The sequence below is a fragment of the Lucilia sericata genome, unplaced genomic scaffold (genome assembly GCF_015586225.1).
Source record: "Lucilia sericata isolate MDLA Ls3-8-SP2 unplaced genomic scaffold, ASM1558622v1 Contig000104F_arrow, whole genome shotgun sequence".
Lineage (NCBI taxonomy): Eukaryota > Metazoa > Arthropoda > Insecta > Diptera > Calliphoridae > Lucilia > Lucilia sericata.
In genome coordinates this window covers 642,455-658,651 of record NW_023994136.1, presented here as the reverse complement: position 1 = coordinate 658,651, position 16,197 = coordinate 642,455, and the positions used below count along the sequence as shown (strand labels likewise).

The window sequence follows — 16,197 nt, the reverse complement described above, 5'->3', positions numbered from 1 at the left end:
CAAAAATAAAGAAAATCTGTGATCACTTTAGTTTCCCAACAAAAATCGATTTTTTGAGTGAAAACATAAAAGTCCATTTCCTGGCTAAACTAGGCGGTAGGGCAAAAATAAAGAAAATCTGTGATCACTTTAATTTCCCAACAAAAATTGATTTTTTGAGTGAAAACATAAAAGTTCATTTTCTGGCTAAACTAGAGGCGCTAGGGCAAAAATAAAGAAAATCTGTGATCACTTTAGTTTCCCAACAAAAATTCATTTTTTTAATAAAACATAAACTAGAGGCGCTAGGGCAAAAATAAAGAAAATCTGTGATCACTTTAATTTCGCAACAAAAATCGATTTTTTTAGTGAAAACATAGAAGTCCATTTTCTGGCTAAACTAGAGGCGCTAGGGCAAAAGTAAAGAAAATCTGTGATCACATTAATTTCCCAACAAAAATCGATTTTTTGAGTGAAAACATAGAAGTCCATTTTCTGGGTAAACTAGAGGCGCTAGTGCAAATCACTTTAATTTCCCAACAAAAATCAATTTTTTAATAAAACATAAAAGTCCATCTTCTGGCTAAACTAGAGACGCTAGGGAAAAAATAAAGAAAATCTGTGATCACTTTAATTTCCCAACAAAAATCGATTTTTTGAGTGAAAACATAAAAGTCCATTTCCTGGCTAAACTAGAGGCGGTAGGGCAAAAATAAAGAAAATCTGTGATCACTTTAATTTCCCAACAAAAATCGATTTTTTGAGTGAAAACATAAAAGTTCATTTTCTGGCTAAACTAGAGGCGCTAGGGCAAAAATAAAGAAAATCTGTGATCACTTTAGTTTCCCAACAAAAATCCATTTTTTTAATAAAACATAAACTAGAGGCGCTAGGGCAAAAATAAAGAAAATCTGTGATCACTTTAATTTTCCAACAAAAATCGATTTTTTGAGTAAAAACATAAAAGTCCATTTTCTGGCTAAACTAGGCGCTAGGGCAAAAATAAAGAAAATCTGTGATCACTTTAATTTCCCAACAAAAATGATTTTTTGAGTGAAAACATAAAAGTCCATTTTCTGGGTAAACTAGAGGCGATAGGGCAAAAATAAAGAAAATCTGTGATCACTTTAATTTCGCAACAAAAATCAATTTTTTGAGTGAAAACATAAAAATCCATTTTCTGGGTAAACTAGAGGCGCTAGGGCAAAAGTAAAGAAAATCTGTGATCACATTAATTTCCCAACAAAAATCGTTTTTTTGAGGGAAAAAATAAAAGTCCATTTTCTGGCTAAACTAGAGGCGCTAGGGCAAAAATAAAGAAAATCTGTGATCACTTTAATTTCCCAACAAAAATCGATTTTTTGAGTGAAAACATAAAAGTCCATTTCCTGGCTAAACTAGAGGCGCTAGGGCAAAAATAAAGAAAATCTGTGATCACTTTAGTTTCCCAACAAAAATCGATTTTTTGAGTGAAAACATAAAAGTCCATTTTCTGGGTAAACTAGAGGCGCTAGGGCAAAAGTAAAGAAAATCTGTGATCACATTAATTTCCCAACAAAAATCGTTTTTTTGAGTGAAAACATAAAAGTCCATTTTCTGGCTAAACAAATCCATTTTTTTAATAAAATATAAAAGTCCATTTCCTGGCTAAACTAGGCGGTAGGGCAAAAATAAAGAAAATCTGTGATCACTTTAATTTCCCAACAAAAATCGATTTTTTGAGTGAAAACATAAAAGTTCATTTTCTGGCTAAACTAGAGGCGCTAGGGCAAAAATAAAGAAAATCTGTGATCACTTTAATTTCCCAACAAAAATCGATTTTTTTAGTCCATTTTCTGGCTAAACTAGAGGCGCTAGGGCAAAAATAAAGAAAATCTGTAATCACTTTAATTTCCCAACAAAAATCAATTTTTTAATAAAACATAAAAGTCCAACTTCTGGCTAAACTAGAGGCGCTAGAGCAAAAATAATTTCCCAACAAAAATCGATTTTTTGAGTAAAAACATTAAAGTCCATTTTCTGGGTAAACTAGAGGCGCTAGGGCAAAAGTAAAGAAAATCTGTGATCACATTAGTTTCCCAACAAAAATCGATTTTTTGAGTGAAAACATAAAAGTCCATTTTTTGAGTGAAAACATAAAAGTCCATTTCCTGGCTAAACTAGATGCGCTAGGGCAAAAATAAAGAAAATCTGTGATCACTTTAGTTTCCCAACAAAAATCCCTTTTTTTTAGTAAAACATAAAAATCCATTTTCTGGCTAAACTAGAGGCGCTAGGGCAAAAATAAAGAAAATCTGTGATCACTTTAATTTCCCAACAAAAATCAATTTTTTAAAAAAACATAAAAGTCCATCTTCTGGCTAAACTAGAGACGCTAGGGCAAAAATAAAGAAAATCTGTGATCACTTTAATTTCCAAACAAAAATCGATTTTTTGAGTGAAAACATAAAAGTTCATTTTCTGGCTAAACTAGAGGCGGTAAGGCAAAAGTAAAGAAAATCTGTGATCACATTAATTTCCCAACAAAAATCGATTTTTTGAGTGAAAACATAGAAGTCCATTTTCTGGGTAAACTAGAGGCGCTAGGGCAAAAATAAAGAAAATCTGTGATCACTTTAATTTCCCAACAAAAATCGATTTTTTGAGTGAAAACATAAAAGCCCATTTTCTGGCTAAACTAGAGGCGCTAGGGCAAAAATAAGGAAAATCTGTGATCACTTTAGTTTCCCAACAAAAATCGATTTTTTGAGTAAAAACATAAAAGTCCATTTTCTGGCTAAACTAGGGGCGCTAGGGCAAAAATAAAGAAAATCTGTGATCACTTTAATTTCCCAACAAAAATCCATTTTTTGAGTGAAAACATAAAAGTCCATTTTCTGGCTAAACTAGAGGCGCTAGGGCAAAAATAAAGAAAATCTGTGATCACTTTAGTTTCCCAACAAAAATCGATTTTTTGAGTGAAAACATAAAAGTCCATTTCCTGGCTAAACTAGGCGGTAGGGCAAAAATAAAGAAAATCTGTGATCACTTTAATTTCCCAACAAAAATTGATTTTTTGAGTGAAAACATAAAAGTTCATTTTCTGGCTAAACTAGAGGCGCTAGGGCAAAAATAAAGAAAATCTGTGATCACTTTAGTTTCCCAACAAAAATTCATTTTTTTAATAAAACATAAACTAGAGGCGCTAGGGCAAAAATAAAGAAAATCTGTGATCACTTTAATTTCGCAACAAAAATCGATTTTTTGAGTGAAAACATAAAAATCCATTTTCTGGGTAAACTAGAGGCGCTAGGGCAAAAGTAAAGAAAATCTGTGATCACATTAATTTCCCAACAAAAATCGTTTTTTTGAGTGAAAACATAAAAGTCCATTTTCTGGCTAAACTAGAGGCGCTAGGGCAAAAATAAAGAAAATCTGTGATCACTTTAGTTTCCCAACAAAAATCGATTTTTTGAGTGAAAACATAAAAGTCCATTTTCTGGGTAAACTAGAGGCGCTAGGGCAAAAATAAAGAAAATCTGTGATCACTTTAGTTGCCCAACAAAAATCCCTTTTTTTTTAGTAAAACATAAAAGTCCATTTTCTGGCTAAACTAGATGCGCTAGGGCAAAAATAAAGAAAATCTGTGATCACTTTAGTTTCCCAACAAAAATCTATTTTTTAATAAAACATAAAAGTCCATCTTCTGGCTAAACTAGAGACGCTAGGGCAAAAATAAAGAAAATCTGTGATCACTTTAATTTCCCAACAAATATCGATTTTTTGAGTAAAAACATAAAAGTCCATTTTCTGGGTAAACTAGAGGCGCTAGGGCAAAAATAAAGAAAATCTGTGATCACTTTAGTTTCCCAACAAAAATCGATTTTTTGAGTGAAAACATAAAAGTCCATTTCCTGGCTAAACTAGGCGGTAGGGCAAAAATAAAGAAAATCTGTGATCACTTTAATTTCCCAACAAAAATTGATTTTTTGAGTGAAAACATAAAAGTTCATTTTCTGGCTAAACTAGAGGCGCTAGGGCAAAAATAAAGAAAATCTGTGATCACTTTAGTTTCCCAACAAAAATTCATTTTTTTAATAAAACATAAACTAGAGGCGCTAGGGCAAAAATAAAGAAAATCTGTGATCACTTTAATTTCGCAACAAAAATCGATTTTTTTAGTGAAAACATAGAAGTCCATTTTCTGGCTAAACTAGAGGCGCTAGGGCAAAAGTAAAGAAAATCTGTGATCACATTAATTTCCCAACAAAAATCGATTTTTTGAGTGAAAACATAGAAGTCCATTTTCTGGGTAAACTAGAGGCGCTGGTGCAAATCACTTTAATTTCCCAACAAAAATCAATTTTTTAATAAAACATAAAAGTCCATCTTCTGGCTAAACTAGAGACGCTAGGGAAAAAATAAAGAAAATCTGTGATCACTTTAATTTCCCAACAAAAATCGATTTTTTGAGTGAAAACATAAAAGTCCATTTCCTGGCTAAACTAGAGGCGGTAGGGCAAAAATAAAGAAAATCTGTGATCACTTTAATTTCCCAACAAAAATCGATTTTTTGAGTGAAAACATAAAAGTTCATTTTCTGGCTAAACTAGAGGCGCTAGGGCAAAAATAAAGAAAATCTGTGATCACTTTAGTTTCCCAACAAAAATTCAATTTTTTTAATAAAACATAAACTAGAGGCGCTAGGGCAAAAATAAAGAAAATCTGTGATCACTTTAATTTTCCAACAAAAATCGATTTTTTGAGTAAAAACATAAAAGTCCATTTTCTGGCTAAACTAGGCGCTAGGGCAAAAATAAAGAAAATCTGTGATCACTTTAATTTCCCAACAAAAATGATTTTTTGAGTGAAAACATAAAAGTCCATTTTCTGGGTAAACTAGAGGCGATAGGGCAAAAATAAAGAAAATCTGTGATCACTTTAATTTCGCAACAAAAATCAATTTTTTGAGTGAAAACATAAAAATCCATTTTCTGGGTAAACTAGAGGCGCTAGGGCAAAAGTAAAGAAAATCTGTGATCACATTAATTTCCCAACAAAAATCGTTTTTTTGAGGGAAAACATAAAAGTCCATTTTCTGGCTAAACTAGAGGCGCTAGGGCAAAAATAAAGAAAATCTGTGATCACTTTAATTTCCCAACAAAAATCGATTTTTTGAGTGAAAACATAAAAGTCCATTTCCTGGCTAAACTAGAGGCGCTAGGGCAAAAATAAAGAAAATCTGTGATCACTTTAGTTTCCCAACAAAAATCGATTTTTTGAGTGAAAACATAAAAGTCCATTTCCTGGCTAAACTAGGCGGTAGGGCAAAAATAAAGAAAATCTGTGATCACTTTAATTTCCCAACAAAAATTGATTTTTTGAGTGAAAACATAAAAGTTCATTTTCTGGCTAAACTAGAGGCGCTAGGGCAAAAATAAAGAAAATCTGTGATCACTTTAGTTTCCCAACAAAAATTCATTTTTTTAATAAAACATAAACTAGAGGCGCTAGGGCAAAAATAAAGAAAATCTGTGATCACTTTAATTTCGCAACAAAAATCGATTTTTTTAGTGAAAACATAGAAGTCCATTTTCTGGCTAAACTAGAGGCGCTAGGGCAAAAGTAAAGAAAATCTGTGATCACATTAATTTCCCAACAAAAATCGATTTTTTGAGTGAAAACATAGAAGTCCATTTTCTGGGTAAACTAGAGGCGCTAGTGCAAATCACTTTAATTTCCCAACAAAAATCAATTTTTTAATAAAACATAAAAGTCCATCTTCTGGCTAAACTAGAGACGCTAGGGAAAAAATAAAGAAAATCTGTGATCACTTTAATTTCCCAACAAAAATCGATTTTTTGAGTGAAAACATAAAAGTCCATTTCCTGGCTAAACTAGAGGCGGTAGGGCAAAAATAAAGAAAATCTGTGATCACTTTAATTTCCCAACAAAAATCGATTTTTTGAGTGAAAACATAAAAGTTCATTTTCTGGCTAAACTAGAGGCGCTAGGGCAAAAATAAAGAAAATCTGTGATCACTTTAGTTTCCCAACAAAAATCCATTTTTTTTAATAAAACATAAACTAGAGGCGCTAGGGCAAAAATAAAGAAAATCTGTGATCACTTTAATTTTCCAACAAAAATCGATTTTTTGAGTAAAAACATAAAAGTCCATTTTCTGGCTAAACTAGGCGCTAGGGCAAAAATAAAGAAAATCTGTGATCACTTTAATTTCCCAACAAAAATGATTTTTTGAGTGAAAACATAAAAGTCCATTTTCTGGGTAAACTAGAGGCGATAGGGCAAAAATAAAGAAAATCTGTGATCACTTTAATTTCGCAACAAAAATCAATTTTTTGAGTGAAAACATAAAAATCCATTTTCTGGGTAAACTAGAGGCGCTAGGGCAAAAGTAAAGAAAATCTGTGATCACATTAATTTCCCAACAAAAATCGTTTTTTTGAGGGAAAACATAAAAGTCCATTTTCTGGCTAAACTAGAGGCGCTAGGGCAAAAATAAAGAAAATCTGTGATCACTTTAATTTCCCAACAAAAATCGATTTTTTGAGTGAAAACATAAAAGTCCATTTCCTGGCTAAACTAGAGGCGCTAGGGCAAAAATAAAGAAAATCTGTGATCACTTTAGTTTCCCAACAAAAATCGATTTTTTGAGTGAAAACATAAAAGTCCATTTTCTGGGTAAACTAGAGGCGCTAGGGCAAAAGTAAAGAAAATCTGTGATCACATTAATTTCCCAACAAAAATCGTTTTTTTGAGTGAAAACATAAAAGTCCATTTTCTGGCTAAACAAATCCATTTTTTTAATAAAATATAAAAGTCCATTTTCTGGCTAAACAAGAGGCGCTAGGCCATAAATAAAGAAAATCTATGATCACTTTAATTTCCCAACAAAAATCGATTTTTTGAGTGAAAACATAAAAGTTCATTTTCTGGCTAAACTAGAGGCGCTAGGGCAAAAATAAAGAAAATCTGTGATCACTTTAATTTCCCAACAAAAATCGATTTTTTTAGTCCATTTTCTGGCTAAACTAGAGGCGCTAGGGCAAAAATAAAGAAAATCTGTAATCACCTTAATTTCCCAACAAAAATCAATTTTTTAATAAAACATAAAAGTCCAACTTCTGGCTAAACTAGAGGCGCTAGAGCAAAAATAATTTCCCAACAAAAATCGATTTTTTGAGTAAAAACATTAAAGTCCATTTTCTGGGTAAACTAGAGGCGCTAGGGCAAAAGTAAAGAAAATCTGTGATCACATTAGTTTCCCAACAAAAATCGATTTTTTGAGTGAAAACATAAAAGTCCATTTTTTGAGTGAAAACATAAAAGTCCATTTCCTGGCTAAACTAGATGCGCTAGGGCAAAAATAAAGAAAATCTGTGATCACTTTAGTTTCCCAACAAAAATCCCTTTTTTTTAGTAAAACATAAAAATCCATTTTCTGGCTAAACTAGAGGCGCTAGGGCAAAAATAAAGAAAATCTGTGATCACTTTAATTTCCCAACAAAAATCAATTTTTTAAAAAAACATAAAAGTCCATCTTCTGGCTAAACTAGAGACGCTAGGGCAAAAATAAAGAAAATCTGTGATCACTTTAATTTCCCAACAAAAATCGATTTTTTGAGTAAAAACATAAAAGTCCATTTTCTGGCTAAACTAGAGGCGCTAGGGCAAAAATAAAGAAAATCTGTGATCACTTTAGTTTCCCAACAAAAATCGATTTTTTGAGTGAAAACATAAAAGTCCATTTCCTGGCTAAACTAGAGGCGGTAGGGCAAAAATAAAGAAAATCTGTGATCACTTTAATTTCCAAACAAAAATCGATTTTTTGAGTGAAAACATAAAAGTTCATTTTCTGGCTAAACTAGAGGCGGTAAGGCAAAAGTAAAGAAAATCTGTGATCACATTAATTTCCCAACAAAAATCGATTTTTTGAGTGAAAACATAGAAGTCCATTTTCTGGGTAAACTAGAGGCGCTAGGGCAAAAATAAAGAAAATCTGTGCTCACTTTAATTTCCCAACAAAAATCGATTTTTTGAGTGAAAACATAAAAGCCCATTTTCTGGCTAAACTAGAGGCGCTAGGGCAAAAATAAGGAAAATCTGTGATCACTTTAGTTTCCCAACAAAAATCGATTTTTTGAGTAAAAACATAAAAGTCCATTTTCTGGCTAAACTAGGGGCGCTAGGGCAAAAATAAAGAAAATCTGTGATCACTTTAATTTCCCAACAAAAATCCATTTTTTGAGTGAAAACATAAAAGTCCATTTTCTGGCTAAACTAGAGGCGCTAGGGCAAAAATAAAGAAAATCTGTGATCACTTTAGTTTTCCAACAAAAATCCATTTTTTTAATAAAACATAAAAGTCCATTTTTTGAGTAAAAACATAAAAGTCCATTTTCTGGGTAAACTAGAGACGCTAGGGCAAAAATAAAGAAAATCTGTGATCACTTTAGTTTCCCAACAAAAATCCATTTTTTTAATAAAACATAAAGGTCCATTTTCTGGCTAAACTAGATGCGCTAGGCCAAAAATAAAGAAAATCTATGATCACTTTAATTTCCCAACAAAAATCGATTTTTTGAGTGAAAACATTAAAGTCCATTTTCTGGGTAAACTTTGGGCGTTAGGGCAAAAATAAAGAAAATCTGTGATCACTTTAATTTCCCCACAAAAATCGATTTTTTGAGTAAAAACATAAAAGTCCATTTTCTGGCTAAACTAGAGGCGGTAGGGCAAAAATAAAGAAAATCTGTGATCACTTTAATTTCCCAACAAAAATCGATTTTTTGAGTGAAAACATAAAAGTCCATTTTCTGGCTAAACATAAAAGTCCATTTTCTGGCTAAACTAGGGGCGCTAGGGCAAAAATAAAGAAAATCTGTGATCACTTTAATTTCCCAACAAAAATCCATTTTTTGAGTGAAAACATAAAAGTCCATTTTCTGGCTAAACTAGAGGCGCTAAGGCAAAAATAAAGAAAATCTGTGACCACTTTAGTTTTTCCAACAAAAATTCATTTTTTTAATAAAACATAAAAGTCCATTTTTTGAGTAAAAACATAAAAGTCCATTTTCTGGGTAAACTAGAGACGCTAGGGCAAAAATAAAGAAAATCTGTGATCACTTTAGTTTCCCAAAAAAAATCCATTTTTTTAATAAAACATAAAGGTCCATTTTCTGGCTAAACTAGATGCGCTAGGCCAAAAATAAAGAAAATCTATGATCACTTTAATTTCCCAACAAAAATCGATTTTTTGAGTGAAAACATTAAAGTCCATTTTCTGGGTAAACTTTAGGCGTTAGAGCAAAAATAAAGAAAATCTGTGATCACTTTAATTTCCCCACAAAAATCGATTTTTTGAGTAAAAACATAAAAGTCCATTTTCTGGCTAAACTAGAGGCGGTAGGGCAAAAATAAAGAAAATCTGTGATCACTTTAATTTCCCAACAAAAATCGATTTTTTGAGTGAAAACATAAAAGTCCATTTTCTGGCTAAACTAGAGGCGCTAGGGCAAAAATAAAGAAAATCTGTGATCACTTTAGTTTCCCAACAAAAATCCATTTTTTTAATAAAATATAACCTAGAGGCGCTAGGGCAAAAATAAAGAAAATCTGTGATCACTTTAATTTCCCAACAAAAATCGATTTTTTGAGTAAAAACATAAAAGTCCATTTTCTGGCTAAACTAGAGGCGTTTAGGCAAAAATAAAGAAAATCTGTGATCACTTTAATTTCCCAACAAAAATCAATTTTTTAATAAAACGTAAAAGTCCATTTTCTGGGTAAACTAGAGGCGCTAAGGCAAAAATAAAGAAAATCTGTGATCACTTTAATTTCCCAACAAAAATCGATTTTTTGAGTGAAAACATAAAAGTCCATTTTCTGGCTAAACTAGAGGCGCTAGGGCAAAAATAAAGAAAATCTGTGATCATTTTAGTTTCCCAACAAAAATCGATTTTTTTGAGTAAAAACATAAAAGTCCATTTTCTGGCTAAACTAGGGGCGCTAGTTTAGAAAATCTGTGATCATTTTAGTTTCCCAACAAAAATCGATTTTTTTGAGTAAAAACATAAAAGTCCATTTTCTGGCTAAACTAGGGGCGCTAGGGCAAAAATAAAGAAAATCTGTGATCACTTTAATTTCCCAACAAAAATCGATTTTTTAATAAAACGCGAAAGTCTGTGATCACTTTAATTTCCCAACAAAAATCCACTTTTTGAGTAAAAACATTAAAGTCCATTTTCAGGGTAAACTAGAGACGCTAGGGCAAAAATAAAGAAAATCTGTGATCACTTTAGTTTCCCAACAAAAATCGATTTTTTAATAAAACATAAAAGTCCATTTTCTGGCTAAACTAGAGGCGTTAAGGCAAAAATAAAGAAAATCCGTGATCACTTTATTTTCCCAACAAAAATCGATTTTTTAATAAAACGTAAAAGTCCATTTTCTGGGTAAACTAGAGGCGCTAAGGCAAAAATAAAGAAAATCTGTGATCACTTTAATTTCCCAACAAAAATCGAATTTTTGAGTGAAAATATAAAAGTCTATTTTCTGGCTAAACTAGAGGCGCTAGTGCAAAAATAAAGAAAATCTGTGATCACTTTAGTTTCCCAACAAAAATCGATTTTTTGAGTACAAACATAAAAGTCCATTTTCTGGCTAAACTAGGGGCGCTAGGGCAAAAATAAAGAAATTCTGTGATCACTTTAATTTCCCAACAAAAATCCATTTTTTAATAAAACGTAAAAGTCCATTTTCTGGGTAAACTAGAGGCGCTATGGCAAAAATAAAGAAAATCTGTGATCACTTTAATTTCCCAACAAAAATCGATTTTTTGAGTGAAAACATAAAAGTCCATTTTCTGGGTAAACTAGAGACGCTAGGGCAAAAATAAAGGAAATCTGTGATCACTTTAGTTTCCCAACAAAAATCGATTTTTTAATAGTCCATTTTCTGGCTAAACTAGAGGCGTTAAGGCAAAAATAAAGAAAATCCGTGATCACTTTAATTTCCCAACAAAAATCGATTTTTTAATAAAACGTAAAAGTCCATTTTCTGGGTAAACTAGAGGCGCTAAGGCAAAAATAAAGAAAATCTGTGATCACTTTAATTTCCCAACAAAAATCGATTTTTTGAGTGAAAACATAAAAGTCCATTTTCTGGCTAAACTAGAGGCGCTAGGGCAAAAATAAAGAAAATCTGTGATCACTTTAATTTCCCAACAAAGATCGATTTTTTTAGTGAAAACATAAATGTCCATTTTCTGGGTAAGCTAGAGGCGCAAGGGCAAAATTAAAGAAAATTTGTGATCACTTTAATTTTTCAACAAAAATCGATTTTTTGAGTGAAAACATAGAAGTCCATTTTCTGGCTAAACTAGAGGCGCTGGGGCAAAAATAAAGAAAATCTGTGATCACTTTAGTTTCCCAACAAAAATCCATTTTTTTAATAAAACATAAACTAGAGGCGCTAGGGCAAAAATAAAGAAAATCTGTGATCACTTTAATTTAGCAACAAAAATCGATTTTTTGAGTGAAAACATAGAAGTCCATTTTCTGGCTAAACTAGAGGCGCTAGGGCAAAAATAAAGAAAATCTGTGATCACTTTAATTTCCCAACAAAAATCGATTTTTTGAGTGAAAACATAAAAGTCCATTTTCTGGGTAGACTAGAGGCGGTAGGGCAAAAATAAAGAAATTCTGTGATCACTTTAATTTTTTAACAAAAATCCGTTATTTTTAATAAAACATAAAAGTCCATTTTCTTGCTAAACTAGAGGCACTAGGGCAAAAATAAAGAAAATCTGTGATCATTTTAAAGTCCCATCAAAAATCGATTTTTTAATAAAACATAAAAGTCCATTTTCTGGGTAAACTAGAGACGCTAGGGCAAAAATAAAGAAAATCACTTTTTATCGATTTTTTAATAAAACATAAAAGTCCATTTTCTGGGTAAACTAGAGACGCTAGGGCAAAAATAAAGAAAATCACTTTAATTTCCCAACAAAAATCGATTTTTTGAGTGAAAACATAAATGTCCATTTTCTGGGTAAACTAGAGGCGCTAGGGCAAAAATAAAGAAAATCTGTGATCACTTTAATTTCGCAACAAAAATCGATTTTTTGAGTGAAAACATAAAAGTCCATTTTTTGGCTAAACTAGAGGCGCTAGGGCAAAAATAAAGAAAATCTGTGATCACTTTAATTTCCCAACAAAAATCGATTTTTTGAGTGAAAACATAAATGTCCATTTTCTGGGTAAACTAGAGGCGCAAGGGCAAAATTAAAGAAAATCTGTGATCACTTTAATTTTTCAACAAAAATCGATTTTTTGAGTGAAAACTAAATGTCCATTTTCTGGCTAAACTAGAGGCGCTAGGGCAAAAATAAAGAAAATCTGTGATCACTTTAATTTCCCAACAAAAATCGATTTTTTGAGTGAAAACATAAAAGTCCATTTTCTGGCTATACTAGAAGCGCTAGGGCAAAAATAAAGAAAATCTGTGATCACATTAATTTCCCAACAAAAATCGATTTTTTGAGTGAAAACATAAAAGTCCATTTTCTGGCTAAACTAGAGACGCTAGGGCAAAAATAAAGAAAATCTGTGATCACATTAATTTCCCAACAAAAATCGATGAAGCGAATGTAAAAAAGAAAGCGAATAATTCTCATTCACATATGCGAAAGCATATTCGCGTTTCTTACATCCCTAGCTAAAACCCACATCGATCCCTAGCTAAAACCCACATGATCACTTTAATTTCGCAACAAAAATCGATTTTTTGAGTGAAAACATAAAAGTCCATTTTCTGGGTAAACTAGAGGCGCTAGGGCAAAAATAAAGAAAATCTGTGATCACTTTAATTTCCCAACAAAAATCGATTTTTTGAGTGAAAACATAAATGTCCATTTTCTGGGTAAACTAGAGGCGCAAGGGCAAAATTAAAGAAAATCTGTGATCACTTTAATTTTTCAACAAAAATCAATTTTTTGAGTGAAAACTTAAATGTCCATTTTCTGGCTAAACTAGAGGCGCCAGGGCGAAAATAAGGTAAATCTGTTATCACTTTAGTTTCCCAACAAATATCGATTTTTAATAAAACATAAAAGTCCATTTTCTGGCTAAACTAGAGGCGCTAGGGCAAAAATAAAGAAAATCTGTGATCACTTTAATTTCCCAACAAAAATCGATATTTTGAGTGAAAACATAAAAGTCCATTTTCTGGCTAAACTAGAGGCGCTAGGGCAAAAATAAAGAAAATCTGTGATCACTTTAATCTCCCATCAAAAATCGATTTTTTAATAAGACATAAAAGTCCATTTTCTGGCTAAACTAGAGGCGCTAGGGCAAAAATAAAGAAAATCTGTGATCACTTTAATTTCCCAACAAAAATCGATTTTTTGAGTGAAAACATAAAAGTCCATTTTCTGGCTAAACTAGAGGCGCTAGGGCAAAAATAAAAAAAATCTGTGATCACTTTAGTTTCCCAACAAAAATCCATTTTTTTAATAAAACATAAAAGTCCATTTTCTGGCTAAACTAGAGGCGCTAGGCCAAAAATAAAGAAAATCTATGATCACTTTAATTTCCCAACAAAAATCGATTTTTTGAGTGAAAACATAAAAGTCCATTTTCTGGCTAAACTAGAGGCGCTAGGGCAAAAATAAAGAAAATCTGTGATCACTTTAATTTCCCAACAAAAATCGATTTTTTGAGTAAAAACATAAAAGTCCATTTTCTGGCTAAACTAGAGGCGCTAGGGCAAAAATAAAGAAAATCTGTGATCACTTTAATTTCCCAACAAAAATGATTTTTTGAGTGAAAACATAAAAGTCCATTTTCTGGGTAAACTAGAGGCGTTAGGGCAAAAATAAAGAAAATCTGTGATCACTTTAATTTCGCAACAAAAATCGTTTTTTTGAGTGAAAACATAAAAGTCCATTTTCTGGCTAAACTAGAGGCGCTAGGGCAAAAATAAAGAAAATCTGTGATCACTTTAGTTTCCCAACAAAAATCGATTTTTTGAGTGAAAACATAAAAGTCCATTTTCTGGGTAAACTAGAGGCGCTAGGGCAAAAATAAAGAAAATCTGTGATCACATTAATTTCCCAACAAAAATCGATTTTTTGAGTGAAAACATAAAAGTCCATTTTCTGGCTAAACTAGAGACGCTAGGGCAAAAATAAAGAAAATCTGTGATCACATTAATTTCCCAACAAAAATCGATGAAGCGAATGTAAAAAAGAAAGCGAATAATTCTCATTCACATATGCGAAAGCATATTCGCGTTTCTTACATCCCTAGCTAAAACCCACATCGACATATAGTTTTCATTACCTTAGCATTAAGTTTACTGTGTTGAATCAGACAAAAACTTTAAGTTTATTATACTTTGGCAAGAAGAACAAAACTAAACTTTCAAATACATGATAAAAAATCTTTATTTAAAATCTGCTTTTTTCAACTAGACAAAAAGTTTGTTGTAACAACTTTAGTTGATTTTTTCTTTTGCTAGCTTAACTAAAACAAACTCCCAAAAGTATACTTGCAAAAGTATTCAAATATATGTATGTGAGAATCACATGCATACACAGATAAACAAATACTCCGATATTGAATATTATGCACCATGTTTAGTAGGATTTTAAAGAAAATCTTTTTATACGTAATATTTATTTCTAAAAAAATCAGTTGTTGTATTTAGCAGCTGTGCAAGAAAAACTTTCTATTATTGTATTTATTCGGTTCTTTTTCCAATTTCACTCCAAGTATACATTGTGTTTTGCATTAGTTTTGTATTTTTGGATATAGCGTGAGTATGTGTTTATCTGTTACGGATATGTACATGTGTTGGTTTGTTTTTGGTGGTGGAAGTGTTGTTAGTGTCAAAAGTAATACTTATTTATTTCCTTTGAATTTCAACACTTTTCCGTTTTAGTTAGACTTGAAGGTATAAAATTGGATTTCAGTATTCCGCAAACCTTTCTTGATTTGAGTATGAGAAAAAAATAAGAAGGGACTTTTTTGTTTAGTGAAATATATTCAAAGAAAACATAAGTTTATGTATGTCTTCTACAAGGGTTAACATAGACACGTCGTGATTATTGCACATACATAACTAGCGTAAAAATGCTTATTTTAAAACTATAAAAACAAATACTAGTTTACATAGCAATATATTTTCATTTTCTTAATGTTAATTTACATATGAATCTTTATTTGCCTATACACCTTTATCATAAATCCTAATAAATAGGTTTAACGATTTAAAAATAAGGTAGTGCTGCAAAAAAGTACATACATACAAGTGTATGTACGTCCCATAGATTTTTAGTTTTATTTAATGTTTACTCACTTATAACAGTTAAATTAACTTTTGAATTTCGTGTAGGACTCTTTTGAAAATCAACACGGCATCTATATTCTCCTGTATCTTCTTGTTGAGTATTTTTCATTGTTAATGTCCCAGTACGCCCATCCAACGCAAAGGATAAACGTTCTCGATAGTCTTCGTCAGACCAATGAGTGCCTTGGGAAAAATTGGACTCTCTCGTGTCAACACTAAAAATTCAACATAATTAAAAGAAAATAAACGTAAAACATTAGAAAACATTATTTACATTACATCACATTAACTTAAAAAACTTCTTAAAAATATTACTTCAAGTGTATGAACACTAAAAAACTAAAGTCTAAAGTGTTTCCTTTTTCACATTTTTCACTTTTATCCTTAAAAGCATCGGATCTAATTGTAATTCATCATCAACTGTGAAGGCCACTATTCTCACGTCATAGTTTTACATTAAATTTCTAAAATGAGAAACCGACTCTTTTGGTTATCTTATTTTTTCTGTTATATATTTTTTTATGCAAAGAGAAGTGTCATCATTATCGTCATTTTTGTCATCAACATTTCTTTAAGTTTATCTTTAACACAAAGTTTTCTGTCCTGATTGTTGACCAGAAAGTAGTAAGAATAAAATAAGAAAATAAAATAGTTTTGCAGCTCATTAGCGAGTTAAGGAAAATCGTTATTTTCAGTTTTTCCTCTTCACACAGCGACAGTTACTCGTGCAAGTGACAAATTAATAAAAAGCCAACAAAACAATGTCGTCAAAAAACACAAAGTTGTTTTCTCTTACTCCAACAAAAATAAAGTTTCTCTTTTCATTCGGAACATAACAAAAAGACGCAGTTTAAAGTGAAAAGGATT

The 16,197-nt window shown here is 31.4% G+C and overlaps 1 protein-coding gene and 1 long non-coding RNA gene across 11 annotated transcripts in view; one reads left to right on the top strand and one right to left on the bottom strand.

The window, feature by feature from the left end:
- The window catches only part of LOC119600105, a 180,894-nt gene that overhangs the window by 56,383 nt on the left and 108,314 nt on the right, over positions 1-16,197 (top strand). The window lies entirely within an intron of this gene.
- The window catches only part of LOC119600103 (hemicentin-1), a 73,271-nt gene that overhangs the window by 18,972 nt on the left and 38,102 nt on the right, over positions 1-16,197 (bottom strand). For all 10 annotated transcript variants that reach the window (XM_037950170.1, XM_037950171.1, XM_037950162.1 and 7 more), the window contains one exon: positions 15,340-15,545. In XM_037950170.1, the coding sequence (XP_037806098.1) occupies positions 15,340-15,545 (206 nt within the window). The remainder of the gene's footprint in view (positions 1-15,339; positions 15,546-16,197) is intronic.